At 40.8% G+C, this 21,742-nt stretch overlaps 1 protein-coding gene across 1 annotated transcript in view; it reads right to left on the reverse strand.

Annotated features, from left to right (window-relative positions):
* ZRANB3 (zinc finger RANBP2-type containing 3) overlaps positions 1–21,742 on the reverse strand; it is a 227,014-nt gene that overhangs the window by 23,908 nt on the left and 181,364 nt on the right. The window contains exons 13-14 of the mRNA XM_066346300.1: positions 4,236–4,623; positions 1,395–1,592 (exon numbers count right to left, since the gene is read on the reverse strand). Of these exons, the coding sequence (XP_066202397.1) occupies positions 1,395–1,592; positions 4,236–4,623 (586 nt within the window). The remainder of the gene's footprint in view (positions 1–1,394; positions 1,593–4,235; positions 4,624–21,742) is intronic.

Raw genomic sequence — 21,742 nt, forward strand, 5'->3', positions numbered from 1 at the left:
CCTGGTGGGCGTGCCGGGTGGATCCCGGTCGGGCGCATGCGGGAGTCTGTCTGACTGTCTCTCCCGTTTCCAGCTTCAGAAAAGAAAAAAAAAAAAAAAAAAAAAAAAAGCATTTCAGGAAAAATTCCAAACCAGTTGATACTCTTGGTAGCTAGCAGCTCTCCCAGAGGCTACATTTCTCTTTTCACTATTTCCATGAAGTCTAATTAACAGTTTGAGACTACAGATGATGTCTTTTGAAGATACAGTCACATTTCCAGAACCCCAGTTCCAGCGTAGTAAACTATTCAAATTCTAAAAGAGTATATGTTGGTAGAAAAACATTTTAACATAGTGTTGTAGTGGCAACAAGGGAACCAGGGACATAAAGGTATGCCCCACCTGAGCCTAAGCTGTCTACACCAAGGCCGTTAAAGTGAACAAACCTAAACACGACCTATTCCAGGATATCCTCTGGGAAGACCTGGAGGAATGAGAGGAAAGGATGGCAGAGAAAAGAGAAAAGGAGGATGCCCTGAGCTAGAAAAATCTTTAATATTACATATTTTATTTTAAAGCTATATATACAACTCCAAATTCCATCTGCGTTTTCAAGTGACCAAGTTAGAAGAAAAACTGCAACAGTCCATCCCAAGAATTTTGGTTGTTATAATGAGAACATCAATCAGTGAGTAACTATGGTCACTAACTGAATAACAAAGAAATAACTCAAAAGTACTCACAATCTCTTGCCAACTGGCCCATAAAGATGTGATGTATGACAGAGAGGCTGGTATTTGCCAACCTTCACAGCTATAAATAATAAATGGAATCAACCAAAAAGTAAATAAATTTGAAACATTACATGGTTGGCTCCAAATGCAGTCATGATTCATACACTCTTTAAAAAATTTTTTTTATATTAGTCTCAGGTGTGCAACAGTTATTCAACATTTATATACTCAACAAAGTGATTACTTGATTCATATATTCTTGAAATTATGTTCCTTAAAAACATTTTCTTAAAACAATTAACACCCTCAAACCCTAAATTTAAAATACTTAAAAGAAATTCATGTGTAAAGAATTAATTATCTACTAAGTGGCTATTAATAATCTGTCAATCTTACTACTTGGCCCAAAAGAACCTCCCAAATATCAAAACCACTCCCTTGCTGGAATGGGCCAGGCTTGGAGGAGGCTGGGTGACAGGCCTGGGACAGTACGTGCAGCTGTGACAGGTTCTGCTCTCTGTAGGATGTCTGAATGCCAACAGCTCTGCTCTTCCAGACACCTGGTGTTTAATGAGAACACAGTGAACCCAGAAGCATGCAGTAACCGCAGACCTATGACCAGTATTATGTGTCTAAGTACATGGTTATTATTTGGACACCGGAAATGAGAGCAAGACTTACCAGCACCAGGCTGGGGTGTGGATCCATCTTTGTTCTCAATTTCTGGCATTTCCTCCTTGCTCTCAGCCAGTGCTTTGGGCTCGGATGGTGTAAGGACTTGTTCTTCACAGTCAGAATTAGTCCCGACATTTTTGGATGTGTCTTTCTGAGAATCATCCTTCTCATTTTTGCTTTGATTTTGGGTATAGTTGAGGCTCTCTATTTGTAGAATTATAAAAATCAAACAAATAGTTTACACATAAATTTAGATTAAGCTATTTACTCTAAATCCAGTTTAAAAAGGAAAGTTAAAAAAGTCAACTTAGTTCTTACAAAAAAAAAAAAAATACCAAAGTCAACAATGTTTTCTCACTCTGAAAACATTAATTAGAAGTTACTGAATACCAAATACTACTCTAGGGACTGGAGAGGAAGCAAGGGACAGGACAGATGAAATCCCTGCTTCCTGGAGTTTCCACTCTAAGTGGCAGAGATAGACAATAAACAGGTAAACAAATAAGTAACCAGGGTCTTCTCAGATAAAGAGACTGCAGCAGGGTTTTGTAAGGAAGCGGTGCAGCAGGGCGAGCTCTTGGAGCAGTCCCATTTGAGCTAGAGATGTGCATGGCTCTGGGCAGCCTGGTCTCTGGGCCTGAATTCTTGGATTAGACTCTAAAATAGCTAGGAGCCAGAGGATTTTAGGCGAAGGAATAATACACTGATCTAAGTTTTTAAAGGATCACTCTGGCTGCTGTATAGAGAAGAGCCCCACAGGAGAATAGTAGAGAGGACACTAGGTCTGGAAAAGAGAAGATGGTTGCCTCCAGTGGGATGGTAGCAATGAAGGTACAGTGGCTAGAATCAAGATATATTTTAGAGGTTACACTAGCAGAACTTGATGGATCAAGTATAGGAGGAGAGAAAGGGATCAAGAATGCTGCCTAGATTTTTAGCACAAGGTAGGGAAGATAGAGGAAGAGAAGATTTGGGTGTTGGTGGTGAATCAAGAATTCCACTTTGGACATGTGAGGCTTGAGGTACCGATTATACATCCAGGTGCAGATGTTACATAAACCACTGGATATATCCAGGCTGAGTTTAAGTGAGAGAGAAATCTGGGCATATGAACTGCAGGATGTCAAGTATAAATTATAGATTTTAAGAACAGAGCACAAGAGAAGTATTACCTATTGACAAATATTAGTGTTCATTAGTATAGCATACCAAATTTTATCTACTGTAATAGAACTTGCATTAGCAAACTTCATAGGACTCTAATATCCTAATATTGCTCCTTTAATCTTTTAGATTCCACTGTTTACTCAAAGTGTTACATGGCAGGAAAGGACTTAAAATTTTAGATGGAAGAAACTTAATTCTGCATTTCAATACTTCTGGGATATATCCAAATCAAGATTGGAAATCACTATGCCAAATTACAGTAATATCAATCTAATAATAACTTTTATATACAGTAATATCACTGTTACTTAGAATACATATTTCTCTTTAACCAGACAGTTAGTTCCATGTTCACAAAAGATGTTTTGTTTTGTTTAGCTTGCTTGAGAATTTGCTTATTAAATCATGGATCTAGAAACTTTCATTGTTGCTCTTGGTACCAACACAAACAAAAAAAATCAGAATTATAAAACCCTATTAAACTGTAACTTTTGTTGCTAAATTGCTCAATGTATATGCTTAATCTGAACTGACATTATTTCATAGTCACAAGATTATGTTTACTGTCTGCAGCAATTGGAAACTGAATGATAATGCAAATTGTGAGAGGGACTATATGGAATAAGCTTGTGATTCGAGTTTAGTTCACAGACAACATGTGTCCACATTACAAATATGACCACCCACATAGCAAACTTGTCAGTTTTGGTAGGAACACCCAGAATTGAAAGAGGAAAGAATCAGCTACTGATTACATTTTCTTTCAAGTCAGAAGTAAGAGGGAAGCAAGGCAGGCAAGAAGGAACTGCAGTTTCAGAGTTTATATCTTAGCTGAGTCTTTGTTAATGTTAATCCTCTGAAGAATTCACATATGATGGAAAAGTAGATGTGAACAATAATTACAATCAATAAAATAAAATGATTTCTTCCAGTTCCCAAAATTGATGACTTGGCATTTTGAGTTACCATAAGAAGGACCTCTAAATTGGAGAACTGGAAACAAAAGGAATACTAATGATCTTTTTCTTAAGACAACCACAGATATTAATTAATGATCATTTCAAAAACAAGACATCAGAAAATGGCATCCTACGCTATAAAAACATAATCTGAGGTATGTTTATGATTTCTACTTTTAAAATAGTAGTATGTTTTGAAAAAGAATAAGTTCATAAAAAAGATATCAAATTGGTTCTTAAAAGATTCACAGAGGAGGTTTATGAAGGTCTTGCTGGTAACATGGCACAGTGTATATTTTCTAGGCAAAGAAGCTATGTTGCTTATTTTACTATTTGAACAAAAATTATCTATAATTCTTTAAAAACAAGTGTTATCTACAGAGTAAAGAAAATAGTAAGTCTATGAATATCAGGCATATTTGCTGCCATAGCAACAGAGCTTCTATTTCTGCCCACTGAATTTGCATCCTGCTGGCATTAATCAGAAAAGTCCATTTGTGCCAAATTAATGCCACGTCATAGACGCTGAGGGATATATATTCTTGACAGAACTTGGAGCTTTTCACATTCCAAAAGGGGATAAATTCACTTCACCATGTGAAGCTGTTACTCTAGCTTAAAAGATAAAGTCAGTACCAACTCACACTAACCTCTGATACTGCCAGTCATGTTTAAAACCATAGGTTATCCGAAGACACCCTTGCCAGCCCCATGTACTCACCAGTACTGCCTTGAGGATTCCTACACATTTCACAGTAAGGTAACTGTGAGTTATTGATGTAGGTGCAGAAACCACATTGCCAGTCCCTCCCAGGAAGGGGTGGGCTGGCCGCCTGGGCTGGGGCTGTGGTTCGCTTGGGCCCGGATGGCTCCTCTAATGGAGGACAGCAGTGGTCATCGGTGGTGACTGACTTCAATCTTTTAGCTTCAGGTTCAAAATTGTTTTCATAATCAGTGATATCTCTTGTAGGTATTCGTCCAGGGTCTGTTGGCACTATGGTGTTTTTCTCATGGAACATCTCTGATTCATCACAGGAAGTCACCAGCTGACTTCTTTTAGGTTTTGGTAAAAAGAATGATCGAATATCATGTTGTTTTTCTTTTTCAAACTAGGAAAAACGAACAGCTATTAAATTAACAAGAAATCTAACATGTTCTTCCTAAATAAAACAGCTTAACAAACTGCTTTCATTAACCATATCTTTTATCTTTTGAATACCTGTTGGAAATGAATTTTATTTTGCTATGACTCTTCATGTTTACATAGATGCAGAATACCATTAACACACTCATATACTTCCTGTGTCTAACTTTTTTAGCACTTACAGTGTGCCAGTCACTTTACAAGTGACTCATTTAATCCTCATCCTGCTCCATGAGGCAGGTACTATTATTCTTCCCACATTTTAAATGAGGATATTAGAGCTTTAGTGAGGTTAGGTAAATTGGCTACAGAAAGTATGTAATTAAAATGTACTCATAAAATGTCTGTTCCAGATATATATCAGGGAAAGAAGGTAACTGTATGTTTAAATATCTCAGGTCGCTCTGGCTGGGTAGCTCAGGTGGTTAGAGTGCTGCCCTAGTACACAAAATTTGCAGGTTTGATCCCTGGTTAGGCCACACATACAAGAATCAACCAATGAATGCATAGATAAGTGGAACAACAGATCGTGTTTCTCTCTCTCTCTCTCTCCTTCTTCTCTCTCTAAAATCAATACAAAATTTAATAAAAATATATTTTAAAAAATTAATATATCAGCTCAAAAACCTAGAAAAATGTTTTCACACCCAAACTATAAACACAATGTTCATAAACAATATGTTTTTCATATTAAAATGTTTTTCTTCACCAGGAAGAACTTTTAAAATAGCATTAAATTAGAACAGCTACTTTAACAGACACATTTGAATAATTATCTTATTTTCAAGAAATGTTTTTCTTTTCTAAGAACAGCTACATCATTATCTCATGATTTTTTATTTTCTTTTCAATATGTAAATCTCAACCTCCTAATTAGAGAAAGTAGGATACCTGTCTTCACAACTGATTAGCTAGCAGTTAAAGTAAATTAAAGGAATTAATTTTAGAGAAGCCTATTAAGGACTGAGTCAGGTACTATGGTGAGAAAACACACACACACACACACACACACACACGTACGCACGCACACACACACTGTGGCAGTCTGTATTTCCAAAGACAGTCACACCAATTTTTATCCCATTTCACATGCTCTTCTCACTATGTGACAGTGACTCACATACAATTAGAGGTGGGGGTCTGTGCTCCTATCACTTGAGCCTGGGCGGATCTCTGTAACTGTCTCAGTCAACAGAACGCAGTGACAAGGGATGCTGTGTGACTTCTGATGCCAGGTCACTGAAGGTAGCATGGCCTCCATGTGGGTCGACACACACACTCTCTCTCTCTCTGTCTTGGGATGCCTGCCTAGGAGGCCTCCCACCATTATGTGGGAAAGCCCAGGCCACACAGAGAAACCACATGTGAATGTTCAAGTTGACATCACCAGAAAGGCCCCCAGGTTACAGCCAGAATCAATTGCCAGACACGTAAGTGAAGGAGCCTTCAGATGTTTCCAGATCCCAGTCCTGGAATCTTCTAGCAAAGGCCACAGTCATCATGGAGCAGAGATTCATAATCTCCATTATACCCTGGTTGAATTCCTCACCCACAAAAACCAACAGAAATAACATATGACTGTTATTGTTTGAAGAAATTAAGTTTGGGGGTAATTTGTTACATAGCAATAAACAACAAGGACAGATTCTACAGATAATAACAGCAAAATATTATATACTATGATATAAAGACATATTTTTAAATCTAATCTGTAATTCTTAGTAGTACTGCATAAAATATACTGCTCACAAAGATTAGGGGAGCCTGACCTGTGGTGGTGCAGTGGATAGAGCGTTGACCTGGAAATGCTGAGGTCACTGGTTCGAAACCCCAGGCTTGCCTGCTTGCCTGGTCAAGGTACATATGGGAGTTGATGCTTCCTGCTCCTCCCCCCTTCTCTCTCTCTCTCTCTGTTGCTCTCTCCCCTTTGCCTCTCTAAAATGAGTAAATAAATTTTTTTTTTTAAAAATTAGGGGGTATTTCAAAATGAATATAAAGCAATAAAAAAAAGCATTTGATTTTTTTTATTAAATAAGAACATCAGAAAAGCAAACGACAAGTCAAAGAAAGTTGTTCAATTATGCAAATGAGATGCAAAATGAACTTTTATTTCATTGGTGAAAATGCACTATACACAAGGTTGAAAGTACTGGAGTATCTGCATGTTCCCTGATCCCCTAATTTTTGTGAGTAGTGTATAAAGGGAAGTGGGGAGTTATTGCTAACTGGTTAAAATCTCTGTGGGTAATAAAAAAATTAGGAAATAGTAGTGATGGTTGCACAACATTGCTAGTGTAATAGTAAGTGGCATTACCACTGAATTCTATACTTAAAAATGGTGAAAATGACAAATTTTATGATTATATATATTTATAAATTTTTAATCTCCACCCCAGAAAATGGAAGGAAGGGGGAAGAAAGATTTAGTCTGTTCCCAAAGTTAGTAAAATTAAAACACATATTAGAGAAAAAAAGCCCCTCCCCCAATAACGTACTACTCTTATTTTATAGGGTTATTATACACTCTCGCATACTATAAAAAAGTTATCTATCAATAATTAGTTGTGGAAGCTACAGAATTTAGATAAAAATATAAAGAATGAAATAATTAAAAGATGAGACAAGGCCCTGGCCGGTTGGCTCAGTGGTAGAGTGTTGGCCTGGCGTGCAGGAGTCCCGGGTTCGATTCCCTGCCAGAGCCCACAGGAGAAGCGCCCATCTGCTTCTCCACCCCTCCCCCTCTCCTTCCTCTCTGTCTCTCTCTTCCCCTCCCGAAACCAAGGCTCCATTGGAGCAAAGTTTGCCTGGGCACTGAGGATGGCTCTGTGGCCTCTGCCTCAGGCGCTAGAATGGCTCTGATTGCAGCAGAGCATCGCCCCTGGGTGGGCGTGCAGGGTGGATCCCGGTCGGGCGCATGCGGGAGTCTGTCTGACTGCGTCCCCATTTCCAACTTAAGAAAAATACAAAAAAAAAAAAATCAATTAAAAGATGAGACAAGATTTTTAAAACAATGTACAAGGTAAATTCTAAGAAAAGGGTGAAAGAAGAGCAGAGAAATTAGCAGACTTAATAGAGTTTGGGGTTTAAAAAAGTAATTAAAAAACAAAGATAGAAGAAATTTAATGCCTGACATGTGGTGGTGCAGTGGATAAAGCATTGGCCTGGAATGCTGAGGTCGCCGGTTCCAAACCTAGGCCTTGCCTGGTCAAGGCACATAGAGAAGAAACTACTATGAGTTCCTGCCCCACCTTCTCTCTCTCTCTCTCTCTCTCTCTCTCTCTCAAATCAATAAATTAAAAAAATTGTAATAAAGTAATTTAAAGAAAATGTTCTATTTCGTATAATAGGACTACAGATAGGGCTTGTAGGATTTTAAAAATATTAGCAAATGATCAGCAAACACAAACAAATTCTATCAAAAATTTCTAGTTAAATTAATGATGATTTTAAAATGGTGGTCAACTTCCTAAATCTTTGCATGTCTGGAAATGACCCAGTTTTGCACTAACCCAAGTCAGTGGTTTTGTTGGGCACACAATACTTAAATCTTTAAAGACATTGCTTTACTTCCGACATTCGATGAGGATGAGGATGTTACTTCATAGATTGAAGATTTTTCTTTGTTTTAGAGACTTTCAGGACCTTCTTTTTCTAACATTTTCACAATGATCTATACTTACATATCCATATCTGTATCCTCTATATCTATACGCCTTCTGCTCAGCAGCCAGGATACCTTAATTTTGAATAGTTTTATATTTAGCTCTTGAACATTTCTATTGGTTTCTGACAATTTCTTCCTCTTTCTTTTCTCTTTTTTTTTTCTGGAATTCCTGTTATCATAATGTAGGACCTAGACTTTTATGTATTTTAGCCTCATATTTTCTTTCTATGGTATTTTTATCATTTAAAGTCTCAGAGTTTTCCTCTTTTATCTTTCAACCCTCCCATAGAATTATTTTATTTTGGCAGTCATATTTTTAATTTCTGAAACTTCCTTCTCATTCTCTGTTCCTTTTTCATAATATTCTGATTTTATTTGTATTTGCAATGTCATCTTAAGTGAGTTTTTAAAGATATTTGTAGGATCAATTTTTGCACTAGTTTATTTTTGTTCCCCTTTTATGTGCTACAGATTTTTTTCCTCAAATGTCCAATGACCTTGGTTGTCCCTTCCTATATAAGAATGAAGCACTAGGGCTCTGGCCAGTTGGCTCAGTGGTAGAGCGTTGGCCTGGCGTGCAGGAGTCCCGGGTTCGATTCCCGGCCAGGGCACACAGGAGAAGCGCCCATCTGCTTCTCCACCCCTCCCCCTCTCCTTCTTCCTCTCTGTCTCTTTCTTCCCCTCCCGCAGCCAAGGCTCCATTGGAGCAAAGTTGGTCCGGGCACTGAGGATGGCTCTGTGGCCTCTGCCTCAGGTGCTAGAATGGCTCTGGTTGCAATAGATCGACCCCCCAGATGGGCAGAGCATTGCCCCCTGGTGAGCGTGCCAGGTGGATCCTGGTCAGGAGCATGCGGGAGTCTGTCTAACTACCTCCCCGTTTCCAACTTCAGAAAAATACAAAAAAAGAAAAGAAAGAAAGAATTAAGCACTAGAAGGATTGCCTGGGAACACAGGACAGAGGGGACTTATCACCAAGAAGATCTGATAGGACATATTGATTAAATGAGAGGGATGAGGAAGGGGCCAGTGTGAGCCCCACTTCCTAAATTTATGATTTATAACATTGTAGGGACATTTTCTGTTACTGTAATAGGGAATACAGAAAGATAAATGGGCTGATAAGTCACAAAGAAATGAGATGAAAAGAAATTCACTTTTTGACATGTGTGAGGACTGGTGTGTGCTGGAGGGTAAGGTGTGTGCTGTAGGGAGGGGGTAAGTTTCAGGAAACAGGTATGGAGTTCAAGAGAAAGAGCCAACTGGATTTACCCATCTGGGAATCACTGACACTGAGAGAGGTGGTTAAAGTCATTGGACTGGATGTTATGATACATGGCGGGAGGAAAAGGTAAGAAAAGGTGAAAGCCAAGGAAAGGAAGAAGAGGAATATTAAGGTTGGAATGAGGAAGAGATACTGGGAAGAAAACAGAAAAGGAACAGTAAAAAAGGTAGGAAAAGTCAGGAGAGTAATGGCTTTATTTGTTTATTTATGTATCTATCTATTTATTTTTTGTTAGTGAGAGAGAGAAAAGAGAGAGAGAGATAGGGACAGGAAGGGAGAGAGATGAGAAGCATCAACTCATAGTTGTGGCACCTTAGTTTTTCACTGATTGCTTTCTCAGATGTGCTTTGCTGGGGGATTGGGGGGTTTCAGCCAGTGACCATGGGGTCACATCTATGATCCCATGCTCAAGCCAGCAGCCTTGGGCTTCAAGCCAGTGACTTTTGGGCTGAAGTCAGGGACCATGTGGTACCTCTCTGATTCCATACTCAAACCAGTGACCCCACGCTCAAGCTGGTGAGCCTGTGCTTAAGCTGGCCAACTTGGGGTTTTGTACCTGGGTCCTCAGCATCCCAGGCTGGCACTCTGTCCCCTACACTATCACCTGGTCAGGCGAGTAGTGGCTTTAGTGTCTGTGTATTTTGGTTTTCCATTCTTTAAACTAGGTGCTCAGTGGGCACTATCAATCAGAACAACTCACATCCTTCAGTTCTAGAAAAATCTCTTATATTGTTTTTTTTTCCTCTATTACATATCTTCTCTTTTTTAATTCCTATTAGGCAAAAAGCTTCTGAAATGATCATTTGGTTTTCTTCACGTTTTCTCACATTTTCCCACCTCTATTTGTTCTACTTTCTGTGTGATTGCCACATTATCTCCCTTTCCACCCTGTTGAATCATTATTTTCTAATATATAGGTCCAGTTTCTAAGAGCTCTCTCTTGTTCTCTGATTTTTTTCCCTTTCCTTGTTCTTGTTTCATGGATGCAATTATTTCTCTGTGAATATTAATGGTGGTTGTGGTGTTTTGTTTTGTTTTTAAGTTTTCTTCAGCTCATTACACTGTCTCTGGTTCTTTTATATCCCTTTCTTGGCTTGCATGCTTGTTTTGGTTTCTGGGTTTGGCTTTCTTCCATGCCCAGTGACCATTGCTGTCTATTCATATTTAAGAGGAAGACACTAAAGTGCCACTAGTGGAGTTCCATGTGGGACCTCCACTGAAGAGTCATCAGTGACTGTCTGGGTATCCCTTTCAGTCTCCATTGTTTCTTCTTAGTCCAGTCAGTTTCTCCAGAAAAGGGTCCTCCAATCTACTGCCTGGAAGATACAGTGCTGGCTAACAGTGACCTGGGACCTGATGCTAAGAATTTCACCATCAGTTAAGGAGTCTTTCACTTAATATGCTTGTTTTCAATTTACTGTCTTAATACCCTCTCTTCAAGTGGCTCTTCCTATATATAATTTTAAAGACATTTTTAAAGAGTAAATAAACAGTTATATATAAATGTAAAACAAAAAAACCCACAAAATATAAAATAACATGCCATTGTTACTTGCACTTAATGATGTTTAAATAAAAATGGAATCTTGCCTGACTAGTGGTGGCAGAGTGGATAGAGCAGTGACATGGGATGCTGAGGTCCCAGGTTCGAAACCCTAAGGTCATTGGCTTGAGTATGGGCTCATCCAGCTTGAGTGTGGGGTCACCAACTTGAGTGTGGGTTCGCCAGCTTGAACGTGGGATCACTGACATGATCTTATGGTCACTGGCTTAAGCCCAGGGTCGCTGGCTTGAGCCCCCAGGAGTCAAGGCATGTATGAGAAGCAATCAATGAACAACTAAAGTGCTGCAACTACGAGTTGATGCCTTTCATCTCTTTCCCTTCCTTCTTCTCTTTCTCTCACTTAAAAAATATTAAAAATGGAATCTTTAGTCCTATTTACATTTTAAATAACATTTCTTTAAACATTTTAATTTCTCCATTTCCCCACCAAAATACAAAACTGTTTCAGATTTATTTTAAAAAAAGCAACCCCATCCTCCAATAACACAAATAAAAAACATAAGAAATCTTTCAAAAAATTCTCAGGGCCTTACAATATCAGCTTTTAGACTTGATCTTTTAAATTAAGCTATTTTTAAAAGAACTTTTACTATTTAAGCAATGACTCATTTTCAAAATTAGCAGTTGAGAAATTCTCATTATGTGCCAGAAGCACGTTGAAAGTAAAGGTTAGCAGTGATTGACAGTAATCAGAAATTGATGTATAGCTCTGCTATTATGCAGGTTTACTTACGCGCCTGGGAGTAATCTATATAGGTGCTATTTTTAAGGTACAGCTGCTTGGGTAATAATAAATTGAGACTTAAGCATGGAAAATCCAGAAAATGAGTGGGTAGTGGAAAGGGAATAATTTCATATCATTTCAGGAACCAAAGAATACACTTAGGGTATAATTTTAGAAAAAGGAGAGGGCAAGATTAATCAGTAGCAAAGACTTTAGCTAATATGATGATGGTTAAATTGGACAATGATGAATGTGGTTACAAGGTGGTGAAAGTTACAAGTTAGGCCATGGCCACGGGGCTGCCGAATTTGAGGCATAACAGCAATAAAAACTTCTTCTGAGGTAATCAATTAGAAAGCTGATCTATATCATCAGTTATGTTTTCTGACTGTAGTCTCTGAGCAATCAGGCAGGAAGTTGGCTGATGAGGTTTCTTTGACACCTAGCAGCCATGACTGATAGAAAATCAGGTGAGAAGATCTCTTTGATACAGCCTAAGGAGAATTATATGTGTGAGATGGGAACAGAGAAGAATTACAGTTTACTGAATACAAGTTCTTGACTAGAGACTCACAAGACCTTGGATGCACTTCAGTGAGCCTGAGAAACCCCTGAAATTAAATATAAAATGTTGCCTGTACTGTATGCACACTTTCGGAGAGCAGTTCTTGACACTCACCATAGTCTCAAAGGAATTCAGGACTTAACAGAGATTAAAAGCCATGGATTAGAATAAAATACCTGAAGATGCAACTGTGGTTTGAGTAGCTCCATTTTCCTCCCTTAATTTTCTAGAGGTAAAGAGAGATTGAGGGCTCATATGTGAATGTACACACATGGGTGGTGAACTAACTCTATTTAAGAAGAAACAAATGCATAAATTCTCTTAAATACTTAATGAGCACCCCTCCAGCTGATCTCAAATAATAATTTTTAAAGACTCAGTAATAACAGAACAGGACTAACTTCTGTGCAAGCATGAAATGTGCTCACTCAGCACATTTGTCTGTCACTGTAACTGGGCTCTGAACAGCTTCTCAGAAGAGGGCAAATGACATGGGAGTACTTAGAAACACTGAGGGGTGAGTAGAGGAAAGTGCATAGATTATAGTGGCTAGGGAATCCCAGGAGATAGTATTGTGCCAGCAGGCCTCAAAATGGAATGTCACTTAGGTCAGCTAAACAAAACACACCATCCTTGATGATTTGAAACAGAAACGTATCACCAACAGCTCCTCCAGCAGATTCCATTTGAGACACGTCTGGTTAATGAAAGCAGGATGTGAGCTTTAACAAGATTAATAGACACAGATACTCTGAGGTTGGTTGGCAATGGTGGAAGGACACATGGGGAACCACCCACGTCCATGACTGCCAAAAGAAACGGCCCAGGAGCATTTTGAAACTGTCTGTCAGCCAATGAAATTTCGCCACGACCTATCACCCCACACCACCCTACCAGCGCTATAAATTACCCTCGGGTGGGAGAAGCTGCGTGACTTCCCTGGCCCCTGTCTTGTGGACCAGTGAACCTCACCCAGGATGCGCTCTAAAGAAAGCTTTTGCTTGTCCACACTTGGTGGCTACGTCTTTATTTCTTCTTCGGAGGAAAATACCTTACATTTGGTGCTGAAACCCTGGAGGAGCTTGAGTCCACAGGGCCGCTCCTCTCCCCTTCCCTTCTGAGGAAGACTAGGGACCTCCGACCTCCCACCCACTTAGGCACATGGTGTGGTAAGTCCCCTGCCTCCAGCCTCCCCTCAGTTCTTTCCGACTCCGAGACTCCCTGTCTGTAATCACAGCTGTGTCAGGGACCTCCTACCCTTTCCGAGTGAGTGTGTGCCTGTGGAGACGTCCCAGACACTCCCACTCTGCCTGACTGTCCTGTGGCCACAGATTGAGTTACAGGATGCCAATTCTCATCTCTGATCACCCCAAGGCTGAGGGTGGCCACAGGGGCACAGGAATCTAAACCTGACTAAAAAACACCCCTGGGGTGCCTTATCTGGAATCTCTCAAACATTGATCCCTTCCTAAAGAAGAAGAAACTGATCTTCTCCACTGTGGCCTGGCCACGGTACCCACTGGATAACCAGACCAGGTGGCCTTCTAAAGGGACTTTTGACTTTAACACCCTCACCAATTTAAAGAACTATTGCCAGAGAACTGGGAAATGGTTGGAATCCCTTACATTCAGTCTTCTGGTATATGCGCTCCCATCCTAATCTCTGTGCCGTCTGCTCTGTGGCACAGGTCCTTTTAGCCAGAGAAACCTCAGCTAAATCCTCTGCTCCTGATCTTTCCTCCCTCGCTGACCCCCCTGAGGAACTCTCTCCCCTCCTGCACGACCCCCTCCATCCTTTCAGGGTCCTCCTCTCCCTTCGCTGATCCTGTTTCTCATTTGCCTGCAGATACCAGTCTCTCTCTCTCCTCCTGTCAGTGCTCACACCAGATCTCACTCTGAGCCACAAGAGGGGATCTTCTCTGCCCTCTCCGCGAGGTGCCCGGAGCAGAAGGAGTTGTTTGGGTTCATGTTCCTTTTCCCCTCTCTGATCTGTCTGCAATCGAAAAGCGTTTAAGCTCCTACTCTTCTATCGCCTCACTGACACTATGGTCCTCCATACTCATCTAGACCCTGCCTCCAATGCCGGGGCCTCTGTATTAGCTACTCATTTTATTTCCCAATCGGCCCTGGACATTCGGAAGAAACTTAAAAAGGCAGAAGAGGGCCCCCAAACTCCTATCCAAGACCTGATGAACATGGCATGTAAAGTTTTTAATGGTCGGAGGAAAAGGCTGAGGCTGCTCGCCAGGCCCACATGCAGCAGAAGGTAACGCTCCAAACCCAGGCTCCTGCGGCAGCCCTGAGGCCAGCAGATCAACAGGGGCAAGGCACAGGAAGTGCCCGATCCAAGTCCAAGCCACAAAGAGGAACCCCACCAGGAGCCTGCTTTAAATACGGCAAACAGGGTCACTGGGCCTGGCAGTGCCCCTGCCCAAGGCCGCCCACTAAACCCTGCCCTGACTGCAAGCAGCCCGGTCACTGGCGGAGTGATTGCCCCCTTCGGGTAACAGGCTCTTCCTCAGCACCTCCACGCAGAGGACAAGCCACCCAAATGGGAGGCCAAGCCAGCCAGGCGGGCCCATCACTCAAACTTCTCGGTCTCATGGACGACTGACGCAGCCCCAACTCGGAGACCCCATCATCCTCACCAAACCCAGGGTAATGCTGCAGGTAGCAGGTAAGTCCATCTCATTTCTTGTGGACACGGGAGCTACCTTCTCTGTTTTGCCATCACACTCTGGACCTCTAGTTCCCTCATGGGTCTCAGTTATAGGAGTGGATGGGACCCTTTCTTCTCCTCTTCGCACGCCACTCCTGACATGCAGTTTGGACGGAATCCCCTTTTTGCACTCCTTCTTAGTTATGCCCTCATGCCCTGTACCCCTCCTAGGTCGGGACATTCTACAAAGTCTCGGAGCCACTATCCAGCTGACAACAACTTCCCACTTAATCCTACCACTCCTGGCTGAAGGCTCTCCCACTACTACAGATCACCCTAACCCGATCACACCCCCATTCCACCAGATGTTCTCAACCCCCAAATTTGGGACACCTAGACCGCAGTGGTAGCGACCCACCACCCACCAGTACACATCTGCTTAAAGAATCCCTCCCGATTCCCATCTAGGCTGCAATTCCCCATTGTGGCAAATCACTGACAGGGCCTTAAGCCCATAATTATCCGCCTCTTAAATCAAGGCTTACTCAACCCCATGGACTCCCCTTGTACTACCCCTATTCTTCCTGTTCGAAAATCCTCAGGGACCTACCACCTTGTACAAGACTTACGCCTAATTAACGAGGCGGTTGTCCCCCTCCATCCAGTGGTCCCTAATCCATACATATTACTTTCACACATTCCCCGCGACACCACTTCCTTCACGGTCTTAGACCTCAAGGATGCCTTCTTTACCATTCCTCTACACCCTGACTCTTAAAATAAACACGTTTTTGAAAAACATTAGATTTATCAATAGCATGACTCCCTGCAGGAGCAAGCTTTATCAGTCTCATCAAAATAGACCAGGATCCTCACATTACAACAGCCACACTGATAGTTAAATATTCAGCACCCATACTGTTCTGGCAGGTCTACATCCAAAAAATTACTGCTGTATTATTGTTACCAGCACTTCTCAGTAGTCAAGATTAGCAGGAATACAGAAGTACAAAATATTTTTACAGCCTAGGAAAGCTTTGTTACTTAATAGCAAGATTAAGCTAAAAAGTCTTTTGTCTTTTATAACTACATCCTTGCCTTTAGAAGAGATATTAAAGTAACAAATCACTGACAAATGTCCTAACTTATCATTACTGTCCTTGTAAAGAAACTATGGCTGGTGCTCTCGATGGTCAGCGATTGATGACTGAGACAGGAACTAAGAAGCCCTCACTACCACTTGTAAACAAGGCAGAGGATACAGAGTGACAAAAATAGGATTTTAATAGTCAAATTGAAAAAAATAATAATTTAAATTCTCCTAAAAAATGACTGAATTTTTCAGAATTTTGCAAAATGTTCATTTCCATGTAGTTATATAACATTTTGACAGTGATCCACTCTTCGGCACAATAAGTTTTTCTCTGTGGGCATAAAGAAAAGAAAACAAGCAGAATAAAACAGGGTAAAAATGAAAATGTTATTACTTATTTTTAAAGATGATAGCAAGAGCTGTGCAGCAAGTGTCTATGGGAATGACTGTCTTTTAACAAGGACAATTAGAATTTACAGCAAAATATAATATAATATAAATAATATAATATCAAATTAATATAAAATATAAGGTACAGATCACTAGAATAGGACTCAGAGGGGTAAGTTATTCAGAGCCTAAGTGCCACAACCTCTCCCTAAATCTCTAGGCCTGATCTCCAAATGCCTCCTGGACATCAGCTGAGTGGGTCAGAGGCTCCTCAAACTCAAGGGTCCCAAATGGACTCCTCCCTTTCCTTGTAAGCCAGCTCCTCTCCCACCACCACAACCTCTTGGCTCTGATTACCAAACTAACTGTGAAGTCCTCTGCTGTGGATCCTCCGGTTGTAGACAAAACTGATCATTGTTACAACTTCAGTTCATCTGCCCCTTAGCTGCCTACATGCCCCTGGCTCTGGCCTGTCCCTTCCAGGACTGCTCCAATCTCCTCTGCTCTTACTGAGAAAAATGCTACATTGATCAGGGTTCTACACAGGCCTCGCTATGCTGATCCTGTGTAGGTAACAGTGGTAATGGTAATAGAGTGAAAAAAAAAATTTCAGACATTTACTGGCTGTGGGCAGCTTACTTAACCTTTCTGAGCTTTAAATTCATGATAACAGTATCTAAGAGCTGTGAATGTTAAATAAGATCACAAGTATTAAAGGCTTAGCACAGTAACTGCATAGAATAACCCACTCAGTATGTGTCAATTATTATTATTGAGTGAATTGAAGTCATCAAGGTAAGCAAGACAAACACCTAATAATAGCACCATGTGCTATAACTATGACAGAGATATGTGTATGTCTCCATAACAATGAGGCTACCCTCTTGTCCTTATCATTAGACTATTAAGCAGATTAATTACATAATGTTTACAGAGTGGTTTGAATTCTAAAACCTATATTAAATAAATATTTACCTTAAGGTACGTTAGCTTCAAGAAACCAGTGCTTTAGCAAATTCAGAAACAAGAGGTTTTGGGTAAGAAAAATTTAGACTTCCTGAGTGCCACAGCTCCTGTGGTCAACTTTCTTTTTGCAGATACTACTTTTTCAACTGGACACTATGTGAAAAACAAGGTTATTCTATATATAGATGAGACATTTTCTCACTTGTACTTTTTGCAATAAAACAAACATTTTATACAGTGTTGGCATTTAATAAAAATGCAAAGTCTGTTTATGAGTTTTGAGGGCGTATTTTAAAATTCCATAGTTGTCCTCAGGAGCTCTCCTTTCCAACTACATATAATTTTTTGCAGCAAACCAGCAACCATCCCCTATATTTTTAATGCCAATATGGGTGTTTGAAATGCGCATTTGCTTCGGGTGAGGGATGTTCTAGAAGGTCTGCGGGGCAGCAGCCCGGGGCGTGAGTGTGGTTATGACAGAGAAAAGGCAGCAGAGTGAGCCAGGTCCCAGACAGAAGGACTGGGCTTGGGTAGGGAAGTTAGAGCCTTCTGAAGGGAAGGAAAACTGGGAGGTACTGAACTGAAAGCCCACAAAATGGGAACAATAGGTAAGGGAAAGCACACACTGCTGGGGTGCCAGAATTTGGGAACTATCTGGAAATCTGTTCCAAATGGAAAGAGTGTCCTGGAGCGGGGAGGCTGCCAGTTCGATTCCCAGTCACAGCACACACAGGGGCAGCTGGTGTTCCTGTCTCTCTGCCTGCTTCTCTAAAAAGAAAGAAATTAAGAAAAGGAAGAAAGAAAAGAAAGAAGGAAGGAAGGAAGGAAGGAAGGAAGGAAAGAAAGAAAGAAAGAAAGAAAGAAAGAAAGAAAGAGGAAGAAAAAAAAGAAAGAAAGGAAAAGGAAAGGAAGAAAAAGAAAAGAAGATTACTGTCTAAAGTAGCAAAATGGAAGCAGTGCTGGCCTAGTGAGATTTGAAAATTTGAAGAAGAGAAATGAAGCAGAGAGAAGAGAGGTTCTTAGCAGGAGCTGGACTTGTTACCCATGCTAAATTAGAGCCCTTTCTTTTACTCACCTATGAATCACTTACACACCGAGTTTCTTTTGGGATACTTTATAATATTATATACTTGAAAAGGACCTCAGAAGCCAGCTAGTGATCTAGGAACTCAATGGCTGAATAAATGATGATGCTGATTACCCAGTAAGGCCAAAAAAAGATAGGGAAATCCCCAAATCGGTTTGGGGGAGGGCCCAACTTTCCCACAGCTATAGCAAAAGGAAGGAATATCCCTCAGATGATGGCAGCAAAAATGAAAATCAGAGAGCAAGGGAGGCTATTTGAATACTCTACTCAGTCTGTTTTATCCAGAAACAACATTTAATTACTTGGAAACGACAATAAAGACTAACGTAGTCCATGTTTCTCTCCTTCCCTGTAAAGACAACCTACTTTATCATTCAGTGGAAACCAATGTAGGAAAATCAAACACCTAAAAACTAAAAAGGCCTGACCAGGCAGTGGCGCAGTGGATAGAGTGTTGGACTGGGATGCGGAGGACCCAAGTTCGAGACTCTGAGGTCACTAGCTTGAGCGCGGGCTCATCTGGTTTGAGCAAGGCTCACCAGCTTGAGCCCAAGGTCCCTGGCTTGAGCAAGGGGCCACTTGGTCTGCTGTAGCCCCCCAATCAAGACCCACATGAGAAATCAATCAATGAACAACTAAGGAGCCTCAACGAAGAGTTGATGTTTCTCATCTCTCCCTTCCTGTCTGTCTGTCCCTATCTGTCTCTCTCTCTCTGACTCTCTCTGCCTCTGCCACAAAAACCAACCAAACAAACAAAAAACCCAAAAGAATGCTTAATTAGAAGTCATGCTCATTCAGGCATAGAGAAATGAAGAGGCTTGAGACTATGGACCACATCTGAGGCAGAGCCCTGGTGTTAGACTCCCAGGCGGTGCTTACTTACGGGACAGCCAACTGGGCTGGGCGAAAGTACATTTCCTTGTGGGGCCAAGATGTTTGCTCTTCCTTTGAGTTGCATTCACTTCAATTTGAGTTTCATTTGGGTTAATAAATAATTTCTTTAAAAAATGTAAATATATCTAGGATAGGTAAAGGTAAGGAACTGTAACTCATACATTTCTGTGGATTAATTCCATGCAGGTGATTATTCAAATATGTAACACCAGCTTTAGTAGAAACATGACCCAGTACTGGTTGAAGCTGTGTCTTAGAGGCCCATGCGGTGACAGATCATCGGGAGATCCACAGACCCTAGTGGTGAGGTGAAGGAGTACAATGAGGAGACCGAAGAAGTGGCTATTTTCCAACCATCAGCAAAAAATTTAGCATTTTAACAACTAGTACACTTACTGGTATATACAGGCAGAGTATCAGCTCTAGTTCCACATATTTTTATCCTACTAGCTGAATTATGTCACAGAGAGAAGATTCTAATTAAGAGAGGAGAGAGATAAAGATAATACTATTCTGAAGGACAGTGAACACCGGGGAGAAAAAAAGTAGGAAATACTATACCTACCATATTTCCCCATATATAAGATGTCCCCATGTATAAGATGCACCTTAATTTTGGGGTTCAAAATTTGAAAAAAAAAAGTATTACTTAAAGTTGTTGAACTCATGTTTTAGTCATCATAAAATTCATACAACTCCTCATCACTGTCAAAACTCCCATTCACTAGCTTGCCCTCATCTGTGTCTGATGATGAATCATTGTCTTCATATATTGTCTTTTCCTCAGTTCCACCTATGGCATTTGAAATGTCACACTTCTTAAATGACTTGACAACAATCTCAGTCTTGATATTATCCCAGGATCTTTTCACCCAGGTATAAACTTCTCCTATAGTTGGTTTCTTCCCTCTTCCTGCTGGTGTCAAATTGTCCCCAGAAGACTTCATCCATTGCTTCCATTCATCTCTCATGGCAGCTTTGAAGGGTTTGTTAATGCTGACATCAAGTGGTTGGAGCTGGGATGTCAAGCCTCCAGGTATGACGGCAAGTTTTGTTTTTTGCTCTGCAGCAATCTTCTTTGTGTTTATTGTTATGTGTGCCCTGAACTGATTAAGCACCAATAGGGCAGGTTTGCATAAGAGCCCACCTGGTCTCCTTCTGCAAACTTTCTCAAACCAGATCTTCATCCCATCCTGATCGGTCCAACCCTTGTCATGAACGTGGACAATCATTCCTCAAGGAATGTCTTCTTTTGGCATTGTTTTGTGTTTGAAAATCAGCATAGGAGACAGCTTGGTTCTGTCGGCACAACAAGCTAGAACAACTGTATAATGGCTCTTTTCATGTCCACTTGTCTTCACAGTTACAGTTTTCACCCCCTTCTTATCAACAGTTCTGTTACTTGGGACATCAAATTGAAGGGGGACTTTGTCCCCCTTTGCAGTCTGTCCCAACTCAAACTGATGTGTCTTCCGACATTGAATGACAAAATGATGAAATTTAAGGATCTTCTGCTCATAACTTTCAGTCATCTTTTGGGCAAGTCTGGTGCGTGTACACATGCTTAGTCCATTCCATTTCATGACCCTGAAGCACCAATTGTGCCCCCCCTTTGTAATCAGTAACTTCTTTTTCATCAGCAATTCTTCTTGCCTCGTGCTGAACCATCTTTGTGGACACAGGAATTCCAATTGCCCTTTGCTCTTCAATCCACATCTTCAATTCCCTCTCTAAATCAGGCCACTTTGCAGACTTGCCTCTCATGGCCTTCTGCTATGGCGTTTTCAGTAGAGTTTCTTGGCCAGTTTTGGATTGATTTCTCAGTTGGAGGAGGACCAAGCTTACATTCAACAGCACAATTTCCATTCATTTTTGCAAACTGGATCACTTTTTAACTTGAATCTAGCACTGTATGAAAATCTTTCCTGAGCCATTCCTGGGTATAACATGGCAAAATGTAACCTACTGTAATATACCAGTGACAAGTGTGAAATAACGAGCACAAAGACAAGCGCGAAAAAGCGGGAAACACAAGTAAAAAAATCTACAACCACTGTATAAGGCGCACCCAGTTTTTAGACCCCAAGTATTTCGAAAAAGGCTGTGTCTTATACATGGGGAAATACGGTAATAGGAAAACTATCCACAAAAATGTTCTCTCTTTTTCCTCCTCCTCTTCTTTCTAACCACAGGTCC

Source organism: Saccopteryx leptura, chromosome 7, assembly GCF_036850995.1.
Source record: "Saccopteryx leptura isolate mSacLep1 chromosome 7, mSacLep1_pri_phased_curated, whole genome shotgun sequence".
NCBI lineage: Eukaryota > Metazoa > Chordata > Mammalia > Chiroptera > Emballonuridae > Saccopteryx > Saccopteryx leptura.